A 22,780-nucleotide genomic window follows, 5' to 3' on the forward strand; every position below is an offset into this window, starting at 1 on the left:
TGTCTTGTTTTCTCTCAAGGTGTTGACGCCTCCCTACCTCTAACATCCTATTAATAGCAAACCTACTTTCACTTTTAGACTGAAACGAGTTTGTCTGTAGGTTTAGTTATGCGGTGTCAACTGAGAGCTCTTTCCTCAATGTGCTTTTGTAATTTTTCAGTTGTTACTGTAAAGCCCAACCCTGACACATGCATTGTTTCTCCCACATTAATTGATCAGAAGTTTAGCAAAAACTCCGTGCTGTCACTAGAATATTTATGTTTACCTCAGCAGTTAACATTACTGACCGGCATGTGCAGTGCAGGAGTCATGACATGTAAATCTGGGCATTCCTGACTTCCTTGTACAGACTATATCCTCTTCGAGCATGACTTATATAAATGTGCAGTAACTTCTTTAGTAAATCATTGCTTCCTGACAGCATTATAGGACAGGCACACTGAATTAAGCTGTGATTGGTCAGTGGAGACTGGGGTGAAAACAGGTTTAATATGGACTTTTCAGCATTTGTATGCTCATTTTTTATCTGCTGCTTCTGTTGCAGCAAAGCTATGCCGACTACACTCAACCAAGACGCTGTGAATGACAGGCCTGTGATCGGTAAGTAAAATGAACTACTATGACTGAATACTGAATGGGATAAAATAAGTTTAGACACAAACTAAATCAATCACAATCTTTATAGTTGTAGCACTGCTGATGTGTACTGACAGTTGCTGTGTTTTCGTCTCACAGGTATTTTAACTCAAATAGTTTCAGATGAAGTAATGAAACCATTTGGCGGGACCTACATACCCTCCTCTTATGTGAAATATATTGAGTCTGGGGGCTGCAGAGTGATGCCTATCAGGTGGGTTCAGTCTTCTAGTCTTGGTCTGTTGTGGTGTTTACCACCGTAGAGATGAACATTACCTGGAGGTTTTTAATAGATATTTTATTTTCAGTCAGAAAGTAGCAAAAGCTGGCAAATATGGATAAAATGGAAATTAAAGCTACTTGCTTCAGAGTGATATCAGACTTATCTAGTTATCTTATTAAAAATTATTATTATTATTATTATTATTATTATTACAAAATGCCAAACAGCTTGTGTGGTTAACCCTGGTACTGTGACATAACTGCTGAAATTTGCTGTTGTTTTGTCAGAAAAGAAGAAGTTGATTTTCTGACACCTGGTTTCCCCTAGCTCTCCCTGTGGTCTTTAATTTTCTGCTATCTAAAAAATGTAAAGAAAAAAAAAAAGAAAGAAAAAAAAAGCACTGCTTGTTTTGTTTCCACATGCAGACTGACTCTTACTACTGCTGAATATGAAAGTATCTTCCAGAAGATAAACGGGTGAGCTGCAGTGCATGACCATAAATGTGTTGAAAGGCTCAGTTTCAAGAATACTGTATGTTTATATCTTAAATATAGATACAGCAGCTGCATTTGATCCTCAGCCTTCAATTTATCACTAGTGTAACCGTGTGTTGTCTATTTAGCCTGATTTTCATCGGGGGAACTGGAGACCTGGAGAAATCAGACTTTGCCAGGGTGGCAAAGATTTTCTACAGACTGGCTCTGACGGTTTGTATAGCAGAATATTATTTTCATTGTTTCTCTCTGAAGGGCTGAAAGGCAGTTTGTCACAGACTGTCACTCTGCCTAAATATCTGCACTGTCTATTTATCTAGCTTCTATCTTTGTCTTTTGATTTTTTTTTTAATAAAAAAAAAGCTACTTAAAATACTTGATTTTACTCAAGAAAAGCTCTCATGGACACTGTTAAAACTCACAGTATTTCAGAGTGAATAATCCAACTTTTTCTTTTACCAGTATTAAAAGTGCTTGCATTTAGGTAACACTTTACTTAATGGGTCATTATTGCCTAATACATTACTACACAATTTCCCTGAAATAACTACTTGGTAGTAGTTACAGGAACAACTGAGACAGTTGAGTTGGCATAATCCAATTCGGCTAGCCTACAGACAAGTTTACAACTCAATATCCATCCATCCATTATCTATACCTACTTATTCCTAGTTAGGGTCACAGGGATCTGCTGGACCCTAACCCAGCTCTCTTTGGGTGGAAGGCAGGGGTACACCCTGGACAGGTCACCAGTCCATCACAGTACAACTCAACATATATCATATATGGAGAATAAAGTTTTCATAGTTAATGAAATGAAGATGTTCCTTCTGTGGATATTCTCAGTAATACGGGCCTGTAAATTAAAGAGCTACTTGCATTTACTGGTAATGAAAATGTGATTTTATGATGCAGAAATGAGCAAAAATGATGTTAAGATCTGTTAATTTATTATTGCAGACACATGAAAAGTAAAAAATTAGGTCTCTGTCTGTTTCAGGCCAATGATGCAGGGGATTTTTTTCCCATCTGGGGTACATGCATGGGCCTGCAGTTGCTGACTGTACTAGTGGCTGGTGAAAATCTGCTGGAAAATACCTCAGCTGAGAACATAGCATTACCCCTCAATCTAACCACAGGTTATAGCTTACTGTTTTATTGTTGATGTTATTATTGTATGTGTATCTTTTTTCCAAATTAAAGTGCAGCTTCAATTCACATTTTGATGTTTTAATAGACATAAGGTGTACTATGTTAATCATTTTCTGAAAAACTGTATATACTAAATTGTACCACTTGGTGTCAGTAGACAAAGGGGGGTATTGACCCTAAAACAAAACTCTCTACTACAATTACCAGGTCATTTCTGTGTGCTCCTCTTGACATGTTGCCATTGTTTTGCTTATCTTTTAAGGTAGGTTGCTTCTTTAATGTACATTTAAAGTTCCTCTTCCTTATTCTCTACAGAGGCCTACACCAGTAGGATGTTTGGGGATTTCCCTGATGACCTTATGAAAGCTTTGAAACACGAACCACTGACTGGCAATTTTCACCGCTATGGAGTTACAGTAAAGGTAAAGTAAATCCTTCTGGCGACCACTATGTTTTACTACCCCAATTCCTCTGAGGTTTTGGTTTGTTACTGTGCTGAGAAATAAAATCAGAGACACTTTTCTGATCATTTCAACATTGAGAAATGTGTTGTTGTGGTTTCTGTTCCACAGATGTTAACTCATCCAGACTTTAATCATTTATAAAGCACAGATAAAAAACCAATCTGCCAGTATAGCATTCATTCATTCTGTAGGTTTCCCCATAAACATTTAATCAAGGCTGGGTTGTATTTCCCCAGAGTCCCAGTCCCATGATACTCACTGTGGCAATTGGTTTGTGGTAATTTGATTAATTAAGTCCTTCAAGTTGGAGCTGAGAATCAGCTTATATGATGGATATTCCTTAAATATTTTTGTTTACTGTACACATGGTAAATAAAGAAGAAGAAATGGGCTGGGTGTTTTGAGCTGGGGCTCACTAACACAATCCGTTCATGTACAAAAGATAAGAGTCATAAGTTTCACTGATCTCACAGAAGAAAACATGGTGTCACAGAATCAAAAGAAAGCACAAGAGCAGGAACATGTGTTTTTTATAGGTATGTAATCAAACAAATGTACTTCCAGACCTTCCAGGAGAATGAGAAGCTACAGAGTTTCTTCTCTGTCCTGTCCACAAACGTAGCTGAGAACGGCGCACACTTTGTCTCTACCATCGAAGGTTACCAAACCATTTGTAGAATTATTTGACAAACTAATCATTGCTCCATGGCAGAATTATTACAACAGCTATTTGTATATGAAAATATGAATATGAATTTTTGTTTCTTCATTAATGCCAGGTAAGAGATATCCCTTCTATGCAGTACAGTGGCACCCAGAGGTGAATCGTTTCCAGTGGGACAAAAAGCTGAACTTTCCTCACTCCCGCCACGCCGTTCAGTTATCGTCTCTGCTGGCTGACTTTTTTGCCAACGAAGGTAAGATGACAAATGCACATTAATGATCAATAATGATCCTTAGATCCTCCTGAGAGTATCACTTCTTTATTATGGTTGTGGGATATGGTAAAATGCTGTATAAATTCATTAGCTGATTTTGTCATAAAGCTTTTGGTATTTAATTCTCTGGACTAGTCACAAATGGACATTTATTCCTGTTTTATTAAAGCTTCTCAATTTAAAGCTTCTCAAGAAGGGTTATTATATCACAACATACTGAATATTAATACTGAAATAAAAGTCAGTAATCATAGCATTTATAACCACTGGAAAGAGCTGATATTGTAGTTGACACTGTCAGGGTTTCCTCTGTGCACACCCAGTGGTCCAGCATGCCAGTAGACCCGTGCATGTGCAAAGAAAAATGTCATTTTATTAATCAAATCTTATTAATAACAGGAATGAGACACAGGGGTCATTCACTTTAAGCATAATCCATTTAAATATTGCTCAAGAGAATACATATGTGATATTCAACACTTCTGTTTCCTGTTTTATTCATGTTCATGAGGAAGAGGATTGATCGTTTTTTTGTTCTTGTGCATTTTCCATCTTCTTTGTTTAGGAAGAAGTAGTTTACATCAGTTTGACAATCCTGAGGAAGAGGCCGCTTCACTAATCTACAACTACACACCTGTCTATGCTGCAAACTTCACAGCATATGAGCAGATCTATTTCTTCTGAGAACCTCCAGTGTTTCACTCTTGACTGTGTGTCACTCTGTGTAGGTGCTCCACAACACTGTATACTCTCTACTGTGTCTATTTATATTACACTGATATATTTCTGCATAGGCACTTAACAGTTATACCAACATCAACTAATTACTATGATACTTCAATGTGTTAACACTGCTGTACTTGTATTTGGTGTATATTTTGTAGACTCATACCTGTACTTTTTAAATACTGAGTTTTTGTAAATGTGAGTACTATTAGTGCAATAAAGAAAGAATGGATTTCAACACAAAGTCTCACCTAAAGGTCCATTTAACAGCTTTTCATTGACTTACAACATCTTTTCAGTAGTTTGCCCTTTCCTACATGATGTAAGGATTCCTCATCAGTCTTTTCATTTTAAAACACTGAGAGTTCATTCTTGGCATTGGAAACAGCAGCTGACCAAAAAAATCTCACCACAATGTCTGTTCAGTATTTCCAGAGTCAAGAATAAACCTTTAATCACAAATAAAGAATTCACTGATTAATTTTGTTCCCACCAGAATTTTCTCCCTGGCAGTTTGGAGGCATTTAATGAGAAGGCTTTTGGAGGCTTTTTATAATGGGAAATCACTTGCAGACACTATGGACAGTTAAGTGAATAAAAAATATAAGTAATTAAAATCATCTCTGACACATTAATCGTAGTGCATGATTAAACATTTCTGCTGAAAAGAGTTTGTTTGAATTATCAACCATAATGCCCTGGCACCCCGCCCTGGGCAAACTAATTACCACACAGGTTTGCTGTGCAAGGGAGAAAAGTTCAGTTTGTGGTGGTTTAAAAAAGGATAATGCCGTTGGTGATTTTAGTGATAATGTGTATTTCATATGCACCACATGAACTGAAATGATACGTGTTTTATGTTGATATCTCTACTTTTCTCTGATGGGCTCATTAAGGGGCATTCTTCTATAGTAGAGAGGACTAAGTCTCATAATCTCAGTATTTTAAAAATCTTACCACAGAAAATAAAAAGTGACTAAAAAAAGAAATGCTGACCTATTAAATGGGAGATGGTGAGTATCAGGGGCAGCCTGGTGGCTTAGTGGTGTGAGAGTGTATGTGTGTGTGGTTGTTTGTCTCTATGTGGCCCTGTGATGGACTGGTGAACCGTCCAGAGTGTACCCCTGCCTTTCACCCAAAGAGAGCTGGGGTAGGCTCCAGCAGATCCCTGTGACCCTAAATAGGAATAACTGGGTATAGTTAATGGATGGATGGATGGTTAGTATCTGGAGAAAACGTTAAACAGGAGTAGGCAGAGGTCACAGGTTAGGTTAAACATCAAAAATACATGAGTTGAAGTTAGGGGACAAAAAACAAACAAGAAAGGGGAATCTACTGTACAGTATTGGGATCTAGCGTTAACTAGCAGAAAAAAAAACAGTCAAACCAACCAGGCCGTCACAACACACGCCGTGTCAGACAGACCGATGATTGGTCTTACAGCACGTCAGTCACTGCGAAGGGGCGGGAGTAGGAAAATCGAGCCACTGCTCTAGTTTCCCCTCTCACACAGATGCTGCAGCTGGGTCAGTGTTATATTCCGCCTATTAATAAAAGCAGAGTGAAAAACAGCGAAGGACAAGCAGCGAGGGGGGGGGGGGATTCACAGCAGTTTCTCCTTTTTAAAACAGCAGGGATGGACCAGCGCGCACATAATGGGACATAACCTCGCTTTAACTTTCGCTTTTCATCCACCTTTTTATCCGTCTTTTACGAGCCTTTTATAGGCGCTGTTGTCTCCTTCAGCTGTCCCCCCCTCTACCCTCCACCCCCACGGCAGACCGTCACTGCTTGGCCACTTTATTTATTGCGGTCATCCGTCTGCACAGGCGGCTGCGGCTTGTCGGTCAACACGAATCGGATCCCACTGGCAAGGACTCTGCCTGGTGCATTGATGCACCCGTTTCAGTGGTGTAACGGTGAGCAGTCATTTTATACCATGAGAGCTGTGTTTGTCATAGAGCACTGCAGATCAGCCTGGAGTTCCTGTTTATTTCAGCACTAAGATCATTGACTCAGACCATTTGAAAACCAAAATCACACCTATGTGTGTTACTTCAGCGTAACATCTATAGCAACAATTTAGTTTAACCTCCCCTGTTTAATATTTGTTAGCAGTAGCCTGTACAAACAGTTTATAGGTGATTTAATATGTTAATGCACTTGTTAAATATAACTACTCCCTGTGGTAGCAAAGTGAAAAGCCTCATATTAAATGACAATATAGTAACAAACATATCTAAGACATGTTTAATGACAAAGATATAATTGCTGACCGATACTGTAAAGTAATAGAAAATTAAAGTAATAACATTATTAGATCTGCAACAATTATAGGATTAATTGCTTGATCCATAGGCAGATAATTCCAAAATCCCTGGTTCCAGCTTCTCAAAGGTGAATCTGTTCATTTTCATATAAGATAATAATTTTAGTCATTTTTATATTCTAAAAACAATCCTTATATCTGATGGCTGAAGGGCCCGTGTTCGAAACCTGGCAGGAACCTTTCTGTGTGCAGTTTGCATGTTCTCCCTGTGCTTGTGTGGGTTTTCTCCAGGTACTCTGGTTTCCTCCCACAGTCCAAAAACATGTATGTCAGGTTGATTGGTGACTCTAAATTGCCCATAGCAGTGAGTGTGAGTGTGTGAGGTTGCTTGTCTCTATGTGGCCCTGTGATCGACTGGTGACCTGTCCAGGGTGTACCCCTGCCTTTCACCCAAAGAGAGCTGGGATAGGCTCCAGGAGATCCCTGTGACCCTAAATAGGAATAAATGGGTATAGATGATGGATGGATGATAATTACAGTATCTTAGTGTTTGATTGAGTTTTGTAGTGATCAGTAGAATAAGAGACTGAATGCTTGATTTCCATTTCATTCAAACCCAATTAAGAGCAACCTAAGACTGGCCGTGCTGTGTTTATAATGCTTTGCCTCTCTGTGTAATCTTGTTTTCACTCACTGACTCTCTTCAACAGTCAGCCACTTGCTGTTTTGGGCCTCAACCAATTATCTTCAGAAGTCTGAACAACTTCTCTGTGTCCTTAAAGTGCTGCTTACATCAGCCAAAAGGAATTCCTTCACTGAATCAGCATCAGAATCACAATCAGCTGTATTGGCCATGTATGTTGGACACACTAGGAATTTGACTCCGGTGCAGCAGCTCACAATGTGCTTTCTAGCCACCAAAAACTGAATTTAAATAAGAATACAAATGAGATATATATAAATATAAATAAAAAATGTACAGAGGACAGAACAATACAGGAGATCCTTCATCCACATTGCCATAAGGCTATACAACACCTTAGCCAATGGCATAATTATAAGTTGGACTGTTACTGACTATTTGTACTTCTTACTACATATTACTTTAGCTACAAAACTGGAATTTCCCTTTGGGGATTATCTTATCTTAGGAAGAGCTTCCAGATAGATATTTTCAAATTTACAATTATTGCAGTCAAATCCAGTCAACTGGTGTATCACCACTTCTTTATTGTGGTCAGACCTGGTGAGGATGATGGATTGTTGGTGTTTTTCCTCTGACGTCGCCTGTTTGAGTGCAGCAGCCTGCTGTTGGTAGGGTTCAGACTAGAACAATTACCCTCTTTGTGCTGCTCAACTCCCCTGCTATTCATAAGGGGAAATAGTACAGACACACACACACACACACACACACACACACACACACACGCACACACACACACACGCACAGAGTATCAAAGAGTGACATTCTGCTGGAAAACTGAAGTAGTATCACGCAGCCACAGCTCAAACTCTACTGTGTGTCAGTGCGTCTGTGATCATGTCTATCGTTTCCAGTGTTTACGTTTGACACATAGCACTTTCATGCATAGCACTTTCATTCATTTAGAGTTTTCAGAGTTTTGGGCTCAACCTACTTTCTTCTAAAAAACGAGCAGCAGCCATAGAGCCAGGCTGGAGTGTTTCCCCTCAAGTGAACTGCTGAATATTTGATGGGAAATTCTGTCTTTAGTTCAAGCAGCAGAAGCAAAAGCAGCTTTGTGGGAAGACGTGTATATAGGACAAAACCCCGCCAGGCATCTCATAGGAGCTGTCAGGGAAGTTGCTAGAGCTGAGGTATTTTACAGCTCTGTCAAATCACAGAGGGACTTTCCTGTTTTTTTTTTTAACGGCTACTCAGGTATCTGTCTATCAGCTGAAATTCAGTACAACTGATAAATATTCTCTCTGTTGTCAAAATAAGGACTAACTAGCTAACCTTCATCCTTCTTCTGCATCTTCTACTCTTGGTGCCATGGCAACGGGGTACCTCCTGTGTGTGCCAATATATAGGTCAATGGTCATGCAGAGCTCTACCCAAAGCAAAATATCACACAGGGTGTATCCGTATGCTTTCCCATGCATACAAAGGTGGAGGAGGGAGACGTGAGCGCCTGTTCATACAGGCAGTCGTGACATGGTGAACACACGCAAAAAGACTTAAATACAAATGACCTAGATTTGAATTGTGAGTCTGCAGCAGCCTCACAGGTGATTTGTGCTATCAGCGTTGTAATGACATGAATACAGAGATACCTCTATTTGCCCCTCACTGTGTGTGTTGGCTTTGTGAAGCACATTATTTGTGATTTGTGAAAAATATGGCGAAAATTAGGCTCTCCATGTCTGTTTGATTGCACCATAGTGGCCACTGAGGTTGTGTCCTCAGACAAATTTAAGGAATTCAGACAAATGTAGGGACTGTACATGGAGAAGGGAAACAGTATGAAGAAGTTAAAACTCCATTATTGTTTGTCTTTAATATATTTTGGTATGTTTGCATCACTGTCAAAGTGGCACCAGTGATTCCAGTATATTGGTCAATATTCTCATTGTATAAATATATGTGACAGAAATGCAAACTCAAAAGGCTTTTAGTATTCTGGCTGTGTATACCTGTGTAAAAAAGGCTTAGAAATAACATTTACAACTTAATGTAGGGAGATAAGATTTATAGAAATATAATTATAGTGACTAGTGAAAAATGTCTTACGAGAGTAAGAATTTTGATTGAAACATCCTGGCTACGGCCTGGCACATTTGCTACCATCAGTTTGTGTTTAATTAGTACACTCATGTTGGTGCCGATTGAGGAGCGGGAAAATGTTGACGTCTCTGGTAACAATCACCTCGCGCTGAGTGAATTCATTTAATGGTGGACCTTGGACGTGTTGCCATCAATGACGAGGCTCGATTAATGGAGCATCACTGTTCATTCAGAGAGAGTGGAACTAAGAGGCGGGAGGTATTGATCTTCTTATACTGCAGTTTCCACTGTGAGGCGGCAGAAATGTCAAAGATAAATGTCAATGTCTTACTTTGGCTGCAGGAGTGACTAGAAATACCAGGATCGATAAAAAAACTTGAGATTGGTAAAGCACATCCTTCCATCTGTCTATCCATTCATTCATCTATCCATCTATTGAAATGTGTGTTCATTTATCCTTTTCTTTTTACGTGACCAGCCAAATGTCCATCCATACAATTTGTCTATCTGTCTATCCATCCTTTTATCTGTCCATTCATCTATCTCTGTCCTTCCCCCCAGCCATTTTCTATGATGATTATCTGTTTGTCTGATTAAACATTCTTCCATTCATCACTCCAGCTATCCATGCATTCATCTGTCCATCCAGCAATTCAATTATCCACCCTTCCATGCATACAACCATCAGTTCATCCCACCATCTGTTTATTCATCCATCTGTTCATACTTCTGTTCATTAATTTATTTTTTTCATCCATCCGTCCATTTATCTGTCTGTCCATCAGTCCTTCTGTTTGTCCAGTTGTACATTCGTCCATCTGCCTGTTCATCTATATGTCTATACAGACCTCTGTCTAAACATTCATCCATTCATTCTCTCTAGCCACTCACTCTGTCTACCCTTCCATGTATCCAGCCATTTGTTCATCCATCCCTGCATCTGTCTGACTGCCAGGTTATTCATCCCTTCATCCTTCCCTCTTTCTATCCATCCATGCATTCTCCAATATGTCCATCCATTTATGCATATCTATATCTATCTACCAATCATTCATCATTTGTTCACCTTTTCTTTGGCTTGTCTTTCTCATAGCCAGCCATGCACCATTGTTTATCTATCAGTGTTTCCATCTGGCATATCCATCCATATATATTCAAAAGTATTATCCTGGTTTGAATCATAGAGGACAGGGGGGCTATTCTAGCATCAATTTGGTTAAAGGCAAATTGCACTGTAGACAGGTTGCCAGTTCATCATAAGACTGGTAAACACAGACAATACATTCACACCTACAGGCAATTTAGAGTTTCCCACCCACCTGACCTACATGTGTTGGGAGGAAAGTGGAGCAGAGATGCAGGATGACTTACTCAGTAAGGATTAGATTGTGAATTTGTTTCTGGAAAAGCTCTTAACTGTGCAGTTTCAGAAAAAAGAGTTTGTCATAAAATAGTTGACTGCTGAGCTCTCTGTTGTGATTAAAAAGATGAGCTGATTTCACAGATTTCCACCTTGTCTCTGGGTAAAGGCGTGCTAATCAGCCAACTCAGCTGCTGTAAGGTTTGATCAAAATGAAAAGCTGCAGGCTCTCTCGGTCCTCTGCAGCACATGGCCTCCTGAGAGGTTCATATCAGCAGATGGCAATGCGTTCTGTGTTGGTGCTCACAAAGCCCCCTCTCACATGCAGATACTGACTTCCCCTCACTCATACAGACACAGAAAACACATGTGGCCTCTGTATCTCTTTGTCTGTCTCTCTAATCTCCAGTGCTTTGTCTGCATGTATTTCACCTTTGACTCTTGTGGTTTCAATGTAGGAATACGTTTTTTCCGAATCTATTGATATATAAACGTAATAAACACACTGAATGTTATCCTCACACATACAGCAACTTGTCCAATGTCATTTTGCATTTGTTCTTCAATCTTCACCCTCCCCCACATCTCTATCTTTGACCTTGACTGTAGACAGCAGCACTACAGTGATAATCTATTTCATGGTAAAACAAATACAGCACAGCACCATCTGTTTAGATTGGAACACACTGTAAAGTTTTCTAAAAAGTGCTCAGTTCAAGAGTGATAAACATGAGGGTTTATGCATCTGAAATTAATTTTTACCGTCACTGCTGATGTGCATAGATGAATCACCTCTCTTTACAAGAATACAGATTACGTAAAACGACTTCACTTTGAAATTTCATGCTGCCATTTAAATCAAATTACACTGATCTTCAGAGTGAGGACTTTTAAGTTTTAAACTCAGCACCTAGATTCATCTTAAAAATATTGAATTCCATAAAGACTTTAGGATAGATCTCTAGTCCTGACTCTGCCTTTCCCATAAATGTGTGTTTTGTCTCTGTTTAGGGTGCTTTTGTGGTCTTGGACTGGTTTACTCCAACAAGTCGTGCACCATGCCACCCATCACCTTCCAGGACCTACCTCTGAACATCTACATGGTCATCTTCGGGACGGGCATCTTTGTCTTCATCCTGAGTCTTATCTTCTGCTGTTACTTCATCAGGTGAAGTCCTACAATAAGAGAAATACACTATGTGATTAAAAACAAGACGTGGAGAAAAAAAAACAAGAAAAGCAGTGAGAAAGTAAACATTCATTTCAAACTTGTAGAGTACACATCACATTTTCACTGCAGATAACTGCTTCAGAGTTTGTGAAGCAAACTGGAACCACTTCCTCTAATGGGTCTTGGTGTGGTTGTTTGGTACAATTGTGCCATGGGAAAATAAATCCCACTTCACCTATGAAGATATAAATTTTGTTATTAAACCTACAGTTGAGGACAAATTCACTAAAACAATAATATTGGAAGGTGACTACAACGTAGTCTATTTACAAACCATTAAATGTGTATATAGTTCGTAACAATGCTGAAAAAAAAGCTCTTATGTTTTTAAACATTTGCTATCTAACATGTAGCAAAAAGCACAGCTCAGGCTGTTTAAGTAGCTTTGGATGTATTTAGTCATATAAGAAAGTATCAGACAAAGTAAAGTTTTGATTTGGTGATGGAGCAAAATGAAAAGTAGGGGATCACCAAAGTCATTACACTTCATCCTGAGGGAGAAGTGAATGCGTGTACCAAATTTCATGGCCATCCATCCAGGAGTTCTTTATGTTTTTCTATCTGGCCCAAACCAGTGGACTGACACTGCTGTCTCCTTGAACCTCCAGCTTATGTGTGCAGGTAAGAAACAAAATGAAGGAGGAAAGGATGTATTAAAAAAAAAAAAGAAAGAAAGAAAAAAAAAAAAAAAACAGTGACCTCTTCTGCTGTTGACTGTGAACTCCCTGATGAGCTAAAGGGACATTTGTGTCTGAAGCACAGGATATGAGGCAAGAGGAAACAGCCTGTTACAATGTGTGAGGACAGCATCAAGGAAAATGGGAGAGAAACTTTGCTCAGAATAAACAAAGCCTCAATAGCACACAGTGGGAGTATGCAAAAAGCATGACACACAAACATATGCAGTGTACAAAACCTCATCAGGAAACGTCAACACCTGCAGCAGCGTTTGCCTGCTATCCTCAGTTCTCCTTGGATGACTGAGCACCTGGCAAATTAACTGACATCTCATAATGGGACGTATACTATTTTGGCATTACATGCTGTCCAATTCGGCTGTGTTATCAAAATGTCAAACAAGTTTTAAAAAAATGTGTGTCTGTCAGCTGGTGGCATAAAGAACCAATGTGCTGTCTAGAAAATATGCTGTGACTCACAAAATGGAAATGTCAGTATCAGCAGTGGCTATTATCCAGTCGGTGTCTGGCACTTTTTGCAGATTTTTTTTTTACATTTTGCGTAGATTGTTCTTTTTCTTCAATTGGACATAACTGAATTCCAACATCATAAACAAAGGAAATAGACAACAGTGTCATCGAACGGATCAACTTCTAACTTCAGATGAAACACAGATATAAATGACAGATGGACAAACACCATCTGATGATGAAGATCATGTGTTATGATAATATGACATAAAAGAGGTCAATATTTGGACATACATTTATTTGAGTCTCTATTTTTCAAACCTCAGATAGAAGCTTTAAATGACAGAAGAGTATATCTTTTCCTTTCAGATACATGTAGTTGCTATTTAGAGAAAAAAAAAATTAAAATGTAATGTTCAGTCACTTAGGATTAAATATTGACATTATTCATATGAACACAACAAGGCTCAGTAATTAGTTTGGCTTTATCAGAATCCTAGCAGCAGTGTTGAGGCATATTTCTATAATCACGGATGTTCTGTTTGGCCGGAGCTTGCCACTTACTTGACCATTAACTCCCATTTCTCTTAAAGAACTTGCCAATGAATCATAACCAGTGAGTCACTTCCTTTGGGTCCCATTAACATGCTGAAGGTAGTCTTGGGTAGGAGTGTGATTGTGAATTTATTTATAGGCCGGGTGATTCATCAGATGAATACTGAGTGATGAATGCCAATCTCTGTCGAAGGGCAGATTTCCTATTAGGTTCTCACTAAGCTCTGTATCAGGGAGCTTGTGACGTTCAATTTTGATTTAATGGTGAAAACTCTAACAAGGTGTAGCAACACTATAGGCTGACGTTAGTTTTATTAATCTTGTAGTTAATTCCTCCTTTACTTACAGGTGTTCTGCAAAGCTTTGTAATCTGGGCAGGGTTGTCTGAGCACAAGTAGTGTTTTCAGTCCTGTTTCAGATGCAAACTGTTGATAATACTGATAAAAAGTGGGTGTGTGCACAGCAGTACCTGCAGTAAACAGGACGCTAAAACCAGTACACACCAAAAATGTCACCTATTTAACTGTATCCTGCTCTAACAGCACTGGGTTTAGACGTAATTTGAGAACCATAAGATGTTTCATCCAGAAGGTATAATGACAAAGCAGAGATATTAAGCTACCAGAACAGCTTTCCTCAAATAAATTCACTGACTCATTTAATTTACTGTCAGTGATTCTTGAGACTCAACCTGTGATACCCCTTGAGGGTCTATATCGCAGAGGAGAATGTAGCAGGCAGTTTCTATTAACACAATTGTTTTTTCACCAGCAGGAAACACAAGTGTGTAGTGTGCTCATTCAGACATTTAAAAATTAGAAAGGATTTTCAAATCTCACTTTCTATAAAGCTGGAAATGTTCACACAGACAGTATATCACCTGCAGTTCTCTGCAAACATTTTCTGCTGTATAATTAATATATTTTCACTCTTCAGGTGCAGAAATTTATACCACTAATCCATAGAATCCATAACATCCATAAATCTTTTTACTTTAAATCTAAACAGTCTGTCAACATACGCAGCCTGGAGCAGAGCATGACGAAGAGGTCGAGAACTGTTTGCTTCCTTTGTCTAGTAACACCTGGCACCTGCTTGAAGGTTCCAACCTACATATATTGTGACTGGACCTAGTTAAAAGGACTGACACCTAGTGAATAACACAAAATACATACATATAACTAGAAGAGCTCCGACACATAGTTAATGGACTTCAGTCGCCGCAATTTGGAGAAACATAACATCAGTACATAACACAACCTATAAATATTATAAAAATGACATTACAAATCCAAATGATCAGTATTTAAACAAATTAACACTGTGCATGAAGCAGTTGAGTCCAGACAGCTTTTTTCATCTGTGAAATGCAGACTATTCCTGTTCTCACTGTGAGGCAGGAAATCTCGATTCAGACTCGTCTCCTGTGTAGTTTTGGAACAAGTTACTGAGTTGGTCAGCTTTTACTTGAGAGTGCTCACCTGACATTCCCTGTCTCTCTAGCTTGGTTAGGGTTGTTACTGTAAATTTCCCAATATACTTTTCTGCATATCATTGTATTGTTTACTGTCCGCTGGTTGTTACTTCATACCATAAGAACCAGTCAGTAAATTTTCTATTCTTGCAGACTAGGCACAATAGCCGAATTTAAAGACTGAAATCTCCATTGTGTCCCCCTTTCACCCGTTCTCCCAACATGGGAAACCAGAGCACATGTAAAACGTGTATCCTCACATTGTTCTACATGGAAGATTGTTAGCAGCAAACAATGTAAACAATAAACCAACTGACAAAAACATTGAATAACTGTCATTTCCTTACTTTAAGCACACTCATTGAACTTTCTTTTTTAAAAAATATATAAGTAAACATTAATCATTCATCTGATTTTCTTTCACTGCATTTAATTTCAAACCACAGTCACAGACAGTGATAGACAGTGGAGTCTGTGTTCAGTTGTCTAAAAACAGAAGGCCAAAAATAACTGCATGAACAGACACGGTTCGCCAAGTGATAAAGATCTGTCCATTGTTAGTTGTGGGGGTGGTGTAGGGATTCAAAGAGGCAACATACTCATTTGTGTGTGTGTGTGTGTGTGTGTGCATGTGTGTGTGTATGTTAGCATTTGAGAGTGCATTACATGGTTTCTTGTAATGTGTATTTGCATGTTTGAAGTGTAACATGTATTTGTTCGTAATGTATGTATAACACTTTGAAACAGTTAAATACTAAAGTAAACACTAGAATTATACAGCTTCAGTATAATGGGAAGTAATTGAAACTTTACACTTGTTTCACAGTACTGTAGTTTCTTCTTTGTGTTTAATTAAACTGATTGGACTTGATTAGGAAAGACACACACCTGTCTATATAAGACCTTACAGCTCACAGTGCATGTCAGAGCAAATGAGAATCATGAGGTCGAAGGAACTGCCCAAGGAGCTCAGAGACAGAATTGTGGCAAGGCACAGATCTGGCCAAGGTTACAAAAGAATTTCTGCAGCACTCAAGGTTCCTAAGAGCACAGTGGCCTCCATAATCCTCAAATGGAAAAAGTTTGGGACGACCAGAACTCTTCCTAGACCTGGCCGTCCAGCCAAACTGAGCAATCGTGGGAGAAGAGCCTTGATGAGAAAGGTAAAGAAGAACCCAAAGATCACTGTGGCTGAGCTCCAGAGATGCAGTAGGGAGATGGGAGAAAGTTCCACAAAGTCAACTATCACTGCAGCCCTCCACCAGTCGGGGCTTTATGGCAGAGTGGCCCGACGGAAGCCTCTCCTCAGTGCAAGACACATGAAAGCCTGCATAGAGTTTGCCAAAAAACACATGAAGGACTCCCAGACTATGAGAAATAAGATTCTCTGGTCTAATGAGACCAAGATTGAACTTTTTGGCGTTAATTCTAAGCGGTATGTGTGGAGAAAACCAGGCACTGCTCATCACCTGCCCAATACAATCCCTACAGTGAAACATGGTGGTGGGAGCATCATGTTGTGGGGGTGTTTTTCAGCTGCAGGGACAGGACGACTGGTTGCAATTGAAGGAAAGATGAATGCGACCAAGTACAGAGATATCCTGGAAGAAAACCTCTTCCAGAGTGCTCAGGACCTCAGACTGGGCCGAAGGTTCACCTTTCAACAGGACAATGACCCTAAGCACACAGTTAAAATAACAAAGCAGTGGCTTCGGAACAACTGTGTGACCGTTCTTGACTGGCCCAGCCAGAGCCCTGACCTAAACCCAATTGAGCATCTCTGGAGAGACCTGAAAATGGCTGTCCACCAACGTTCACCATCCAACCTGACAGAACTGGAGAAGATCTGCAAGGAAGAATGGCAGAGGATCCCCAAATCCAGGTGTGAAAAACTTGTTGCATCATTCCCAAGAAGACTCATGGTTGTACTAGCTCAAAAGGGTGCTTCTACTCAATACTGAGTACAGTATTGTCTTTTTTAATAAATTTGCAAAAATTTCTACATTTTATTTTTTTTCTGTCAAGATGGGGTGCTGAGTGTACATTAATGAGAAATAAAATGAACTTTTTTGATTTTGGCAAATGGCTGCAAAGACACAAAGAGTGAAAAATTTAAAGGGGTCTGAATACTTTCCGTACCCACTGTATATATAAATTAAAGTACTCATGAGTGTAGCTAAAAGTGTCTATTATGTGTATAATGAGTTTTAGTGCCAGTGAACACAGCACTGACATGTCAGCTTTTACACTATAAATACATTCATTTTTTCCTAAAAAGTAGCACAAAATGGAAATACAAATCGAAATGCAAAGTACCTCAAAACTGTGGTTAGGTACAGTTCTTGAGTAAGTGTACTTAATGTTTTTACACTATGGAATTTCTACTTGTATTTAACAAATCTGAATACTGATACAAATGCAGAAGCAAGGTTGAACATTTTCAAAATGATTTATTTGCTGTTCTCTATTCACTTGTAGCAAATTACGACACCAAGCCCAAAGTGAGCGGTTTGGATACAGAGAGGTAAGTCTGAGGATAAAATTCAGCACATTTATGTTCTAAATAATAATTTCTCCTCAATCATGTTTTATTACACCTATAGGTCATTTTAAAAGGAGATCCAAAAAAGTTGAATCTTCATGGGGTAAGGATGTGATTTACGTGTATATTTGCGCTGGTTCTTGTACATGCTATAAGTGAGGAAACCACTTAAGGCTGATGCATGATAATTTGACCAAATGACTGTACTGTCATTTACACAGCAGACATGTGCCGTGTGCCTGGAGGACTTCAAAGTGAAAGACGAACTAGGAGTGTTGCCATGCCAACATGCTTTCCACAGAAAGTGAGTACAGGAGAGCACAACGGTCTTTCTTGTTACCACTTTGGCCCCAGCTCGCCTTGTTAAATTGGAAATGGCCTGGTTCGATGTAATGTTGAGTGATCAAAAGCTAAAAAGACAGTTAAGTGCTCCTCACTGCAGTGTCAGTGCAGGTTCAACAGTTATGTTCATTCATTTACTTTTCATTTTCCTGCTCGCTCCTGGTGAGGGAGTAGTGGTCAGCACTATAGTGATGTCCAGTATGCTCTGGGTAGATGGCAGGTAACACTACTTCAATTTGAAATGCATGGATATATATTACCAGCTTTACACTGTACAAAATAAAGTAGCTACATAACATAATAAATAAACAATAGTCTAATACTGTACGCTGCTGGAACACAATTTTTACTTGTATTTACTGTAAGTATTTTATAAGATTTAAATTTAAATTGACTAAAAGAATTCAATACTTTTTGCAGTACTATCCTTGGTGGATGATGTACTGAGATCTGTGTATGAATTTAGTTTTAACCAGTGAAAGAAACTAAGTATGGTGAATCATATTGTGGTGCAAAGGGTCACAATTTGGCTTCTCTTTAGTAACTGCTTTCCTGTCTGTTTTCTTCTGCACAGGTGTCTGGTGAAGTGGTTGGAAGTGCGCTGTGTTTGCCCCATGTGCAACAAACCCATAGCTGCCCCCCCTGAGCAGCACCATAGCATAGGGACTCTGCTGGACGAGCTGGTGTAACCAATGCCCTGTAACACATGCCAGCACCTGGCAAAACCAGCTGGTAGAAGTTAGTGACAAACACAAACAGGGACACAGTTTTGCTGTTTAAACACAACAAAACTCCAACACAATGATTATAAGTTGGGGTAACCTAGTTACCACCCAAAGGAAGACTCTGAAGGATGCTGTTGCCTAGCAACCATCTCTGAGATGGCAAAACAACACCTTGCCGTGTTTGAGAGATTATCTCCAGCCGCCCACACATCACTCCACTACTCTTCTTTTAACATCCCCCTCTCCACCCATCTACCTGTCATCTCAACTGAGGTTAACAGCACTACTGAAGTGAAGGAGACAGTGTTACATTTTTCACAGTGATGTGGACAAATGAGTGTTAAAGAGCACTGGGTAGGAGCAACTGATCCCCCTTGACTATCTCTTAATGTTTATGTTTATGTTATGGTGGCACTGATAAAAATGAATATCAATATTGGCCGCAGTTACTGAAACTCCTATAGGAAATGGATGCCTCATAAATCCTTTCAGTCAAGAAGTTTCAGGATAAAGCCCCAGACGGTTTGAGATGTTTTGCTCAATATTCCTGGCAGTAGCACAAGGACGTGTTGGCAGAAGTTACTGTTAACAATACAGTCAATTCTGGATAATAAATAATACTGTAGCAAATACAGGGCTGGTTAAAACTGCTTTCATGGATTTGGCCTATATATTGGTTTAAAAAATGATGGAAAGGGTGTCACATTCAGTAGGACCTAAATTATGAATATCACCTAGAGGAAGCAGGTCAAGCTGTAGTCAACGTGTAGCAAATTAATCAGTGTTTGTTCAATCAGTTTTTCTCATCAAACCATGGATTGGACTGCTATGTTTAACCAATACTGATGTGCAAGATCCATATTGGTGCAAATGTAATATATAGATGCTCCATGTTTTATTGTTCAGATTTTTTTTAAATTGTGTTAACATAAATGGAAGGAATTCACTCCTCCTGCCACTCCCTGTAATAATGATTTGTTGAAGTATGTTGAAGGTTTTCCCACTCACAAAGTTTCTATGCCTTTGTTCTTTTAAAATGTTAGACTAAAGCTTGGGTGCAGCTCAGCAGGTTCCTTGTTTGCAGGTGTGGTGAAAAAAATCTGTGAAGTATCAAAGATGCTGCTTCATCTTCAGATAAATGAAGCAGCAGTACATTGGTGTTGTTTTGTGAAGCCATCTCAGCAGCAACTAAATCTCACTTTTATACACAGTATTTTTGTGACAATGTTGTTGGTAATTCTGTTTCACATTCCTAGATCATTTTTTGTGATTTACAGCGAATCAGAAAGCAAAACACTGCCTAAATTGAGCACAAAACTCATTAAGCACATTGTCCAGATATAGTAGGCACCTGCACTGTAATTACTGCCAAACAGGTGAGGATGTTGAATTTACATGTGCCAAAAAAACAAAAAAAAAAAAACAAAAACACAAGCAAGGGAAGTGTTCTCTGATTCTGGCCACATTCCACATTTTGTAATCCAAGAGATGTAAATAACTTCAAACAATAAATACAGTTGTCTGTATTGCCAACCTCTCCTGTATTTTTGTATTGGTTGTGTATTTGGCACGACCACCAGGTCAAATTATGCATCAAAACCTATTATACTGGTATTATTCTATCTAGACCATTGGTTCTCAACATTTGGAACTGTAAACCCAAACAATGCATCCTTGCAAAGAGCATGCACAAAACACACTCTAGTGTTAAACAGGTTTGACATATCAATGTGTCAATTTAAGCCAAAACTATCAAATATAAGTATTTAAAGGTGCAATGTGAAAGATTTTGCGATATATAGTGGTGAGATTGCAGAATGCAACCCCTCACACCCCAGCCCTGCGTTTCCAGATGCGAAAGAAGTGGCTGTCAACATATTTATAAATACTATATTCATTTTCTGTTAATAGATCCCTCTAAATAGATCCCTCTTTTTTACATGGGCTGAAAGTTAAAACGCTACCACTGTTGTGATAAATAAGGCATCAGGAAGAAGGACCCAAACAGAGAGAGACAGGGAGGCAAGTAGATACATATAAAAAACTACAGATGAACAGGCAGACAGACAAAAAGGCACAGCTGAGTGAACACAATCTGCTTCAGGATCCAAAACAGAACTGGTAAGGGGCAGGACACACATCCACAACAACCATAAAAACCATGCCAAACTGGCAGAAGGCAGACATGGCACTGGCTACTTTAAACAGTGGTCCAACAAATGAGGAAACTGGGAACAGGTGTATGAGTTAGTGGGGTGTGTCAGGGGACATCTACTGGCTGAATGGAGAATGGCAGGAGACAGGGAGTAAGCCCCCCCCCCCCCGCAAAAAAAGGAAAAAAAATTGATGAGAGAAGAAACATGCCAACTGGCAAACTAGTATTTGCAATGAGACTTTTTCACAATAAAATGCATAAAGAAGACATGAAAAAAGTTATAAGATAAATGTAGAAAGCAAAAATAAATAACAGGTGAGCTTGGGGCTAAGGTCTTAAATACCACGCTATAGTAAATATATAGATATTGGAATCTACATTTACAAGGAAATCCAGGGGGCAAAGCAATCAAAATCGAAGACTTCAGAAGACACAGAGCTCAGGAGATGGCATCCGGATGGAAACAAGGACCATCTGTGCACAGTGTCTCATTAAATGTGCAAGACCCCATCCTAATGGTGAGATCCAACTGATACCTAGCTATTTTGCCAAAACAGATTGCAGGTGGCAGAGCATCAAAATCTGAAAGGCAATCCTTACTCTGGTTGCCTTCTAATTAGACTTAAGTGTGCAGCAGCGCTGTGGAGGACCTAAAAGGGAATCCAGGATGAAGGCAGATGGTGTGACACCTCACTGGAATTTTAAGGGAAAACCAGTTCTCACAGAGGCTGAGATGAAGGGGAGGTGCAGAGAAAAGGTGGAGACTGAGTATGGCAAAGCAGAGGTCCTCAGCAGTTCAGTTTACTCCTGTTAGGCCACTTGAGCCCTTATTTTTGACAAGGTACAGAGCTGTTTGTAGTCAATCCTAAAAGACGCAGAGCCTTCTTACGAGGAATGCCTTTCAACATTGAGATGCTATTTTGTAAAATAAAAGAGGCTGATAAGCAGTTTAGGATGAATGACTGACACTCAATTTTAACACGTCTTTGAGATTCACAGCAGTTGGTGAGTATAATTATATCTCTGTCCTTAATTACAGCTTCACTGAGTATAAACTATGTGCTGTGTTCTCATGTTTGCATGTTTCAGCCTGTGATCTTTGTTTTTGCAGTTTCATCATTAGTGTTCTTAAATCTGGTCGCCCACTGTGTTTTATTGCCTGTTGGATATTCAATCAAGATGACAGCAAGCGCAGCATTTTAAATAGATGTAAGGCTTTTGCATGAGCCACGACAGATATTGTGGATGGAAGGAATTAGTGTACGAGCTCCAGAATTAACTTAATGGTGGACTACTTTTGCAGGGTCAGCGTGGTATGACCACATGCATACATGCATCGCTAATCACCAATACACATTCCCTCACACACACATACACTTCTTGGGTGGAACTGGAAACATAAGCAAGTCTTTCATGAGATCAGCCTCTACCTGAGCAATAAAGAGCCAACTGTGCTGTGAATAAACTGATGATGGCAGTACGCACACCCAAGCACGTACACACACACACACACACACACACACACACACACACACACACACACACACAGAGTGGAGAGACAGAGAATTGCTTGTTTCTGTCACTTCCCACTTTCAGCATC

General features: G+C 39.3%; 2 protein-coding genes across 4 annotated transcripts; both read left to right on the forward strand.

The window, feature by feature from the left end:
• Positions 1-373: 373 nt before the first annotated feature.
• LOC113139539 (gamma-glutamyl hydrolase) lies at positions 374-4,877 on the forward strand. Of its 2 annotated transcripts, XM_026322851.1 has the most exons (10): positions 374-458; positions 545-600; positions 736-850; positions 1,285-1,335; positions 1,482-1,566; positions 2,354-2,492; positions 2,821-2,927; positions 3,534-3,627; positions 3,749-3,886; positions 4,473-4,877. In XM_026322851.1, exons 2-10 carry the CDS (start codon positions 552-554, stop codon positions 4,589-4,591), a joined length of 897 nt encoding a protein of 298 aa, XP_026178636.1. In that variant the 5' UTR covers positions 374-458; positions 545-551; the 3' UTR covers positions 4,592-4,877. The 2 variants fall into 2 exon arrangements, with proteins under 2 accessions (XP_026178636.1, XP_026178635.1); XM_026322850.2 differs by having other exon boundaries at positions 394-600.
• A 1,284-nt stretch (positions 4,878-6,161) lies between these two features.
• Positions 6,162-20,434, forward strand: rnf122 (ring finger protein 122). Of its 2 annotated transcripts, none has more exons than XM_026322296.1 (6): positions 6,162-6,552; positions 12,020-12,176; positions 17,895-17,940; positions 18,020-18,061; positions 18,180-18,262; positions 18,875-20,434. In XM_026322296.1, exons 1-6 carry the CDS (start codon positions 6,528-6,530, stop codon positions 18,987-18,989), a joined length of 468 nt encoding a protein of 155 aa, XP_026178081.1. In that variant the 5' UTR covers positions 6,162-6,527; the 3' UTR covers positions 18,990-20,434. The 2 variants fall into 2 exon arrangements, with proteins under 2 accessions (XP_026178081.1, XP_026178082.1); XM_026322297.1 differs by having other exon boundaries at positions 18,183-18,262.
• Positions 20,435-22,780: the final 2,346 nt, after the last annotated feature.

The sequence above is a fragment of the Mastacembelus armatus genome, chromosome 9 (genome assembly GCF_900324485.2).
Source record: "Mastacembelus armatus chromosome 9, fMasArm1.2, whole genome shotgun sequence".
Classification (NCBI taxonomy): Eukaryota; Metazoa; Chordata; class Actinopteri; order Synbranchiformes; family Mastacembelidae; genus Mastacembelus; species Mastacembelus armatus.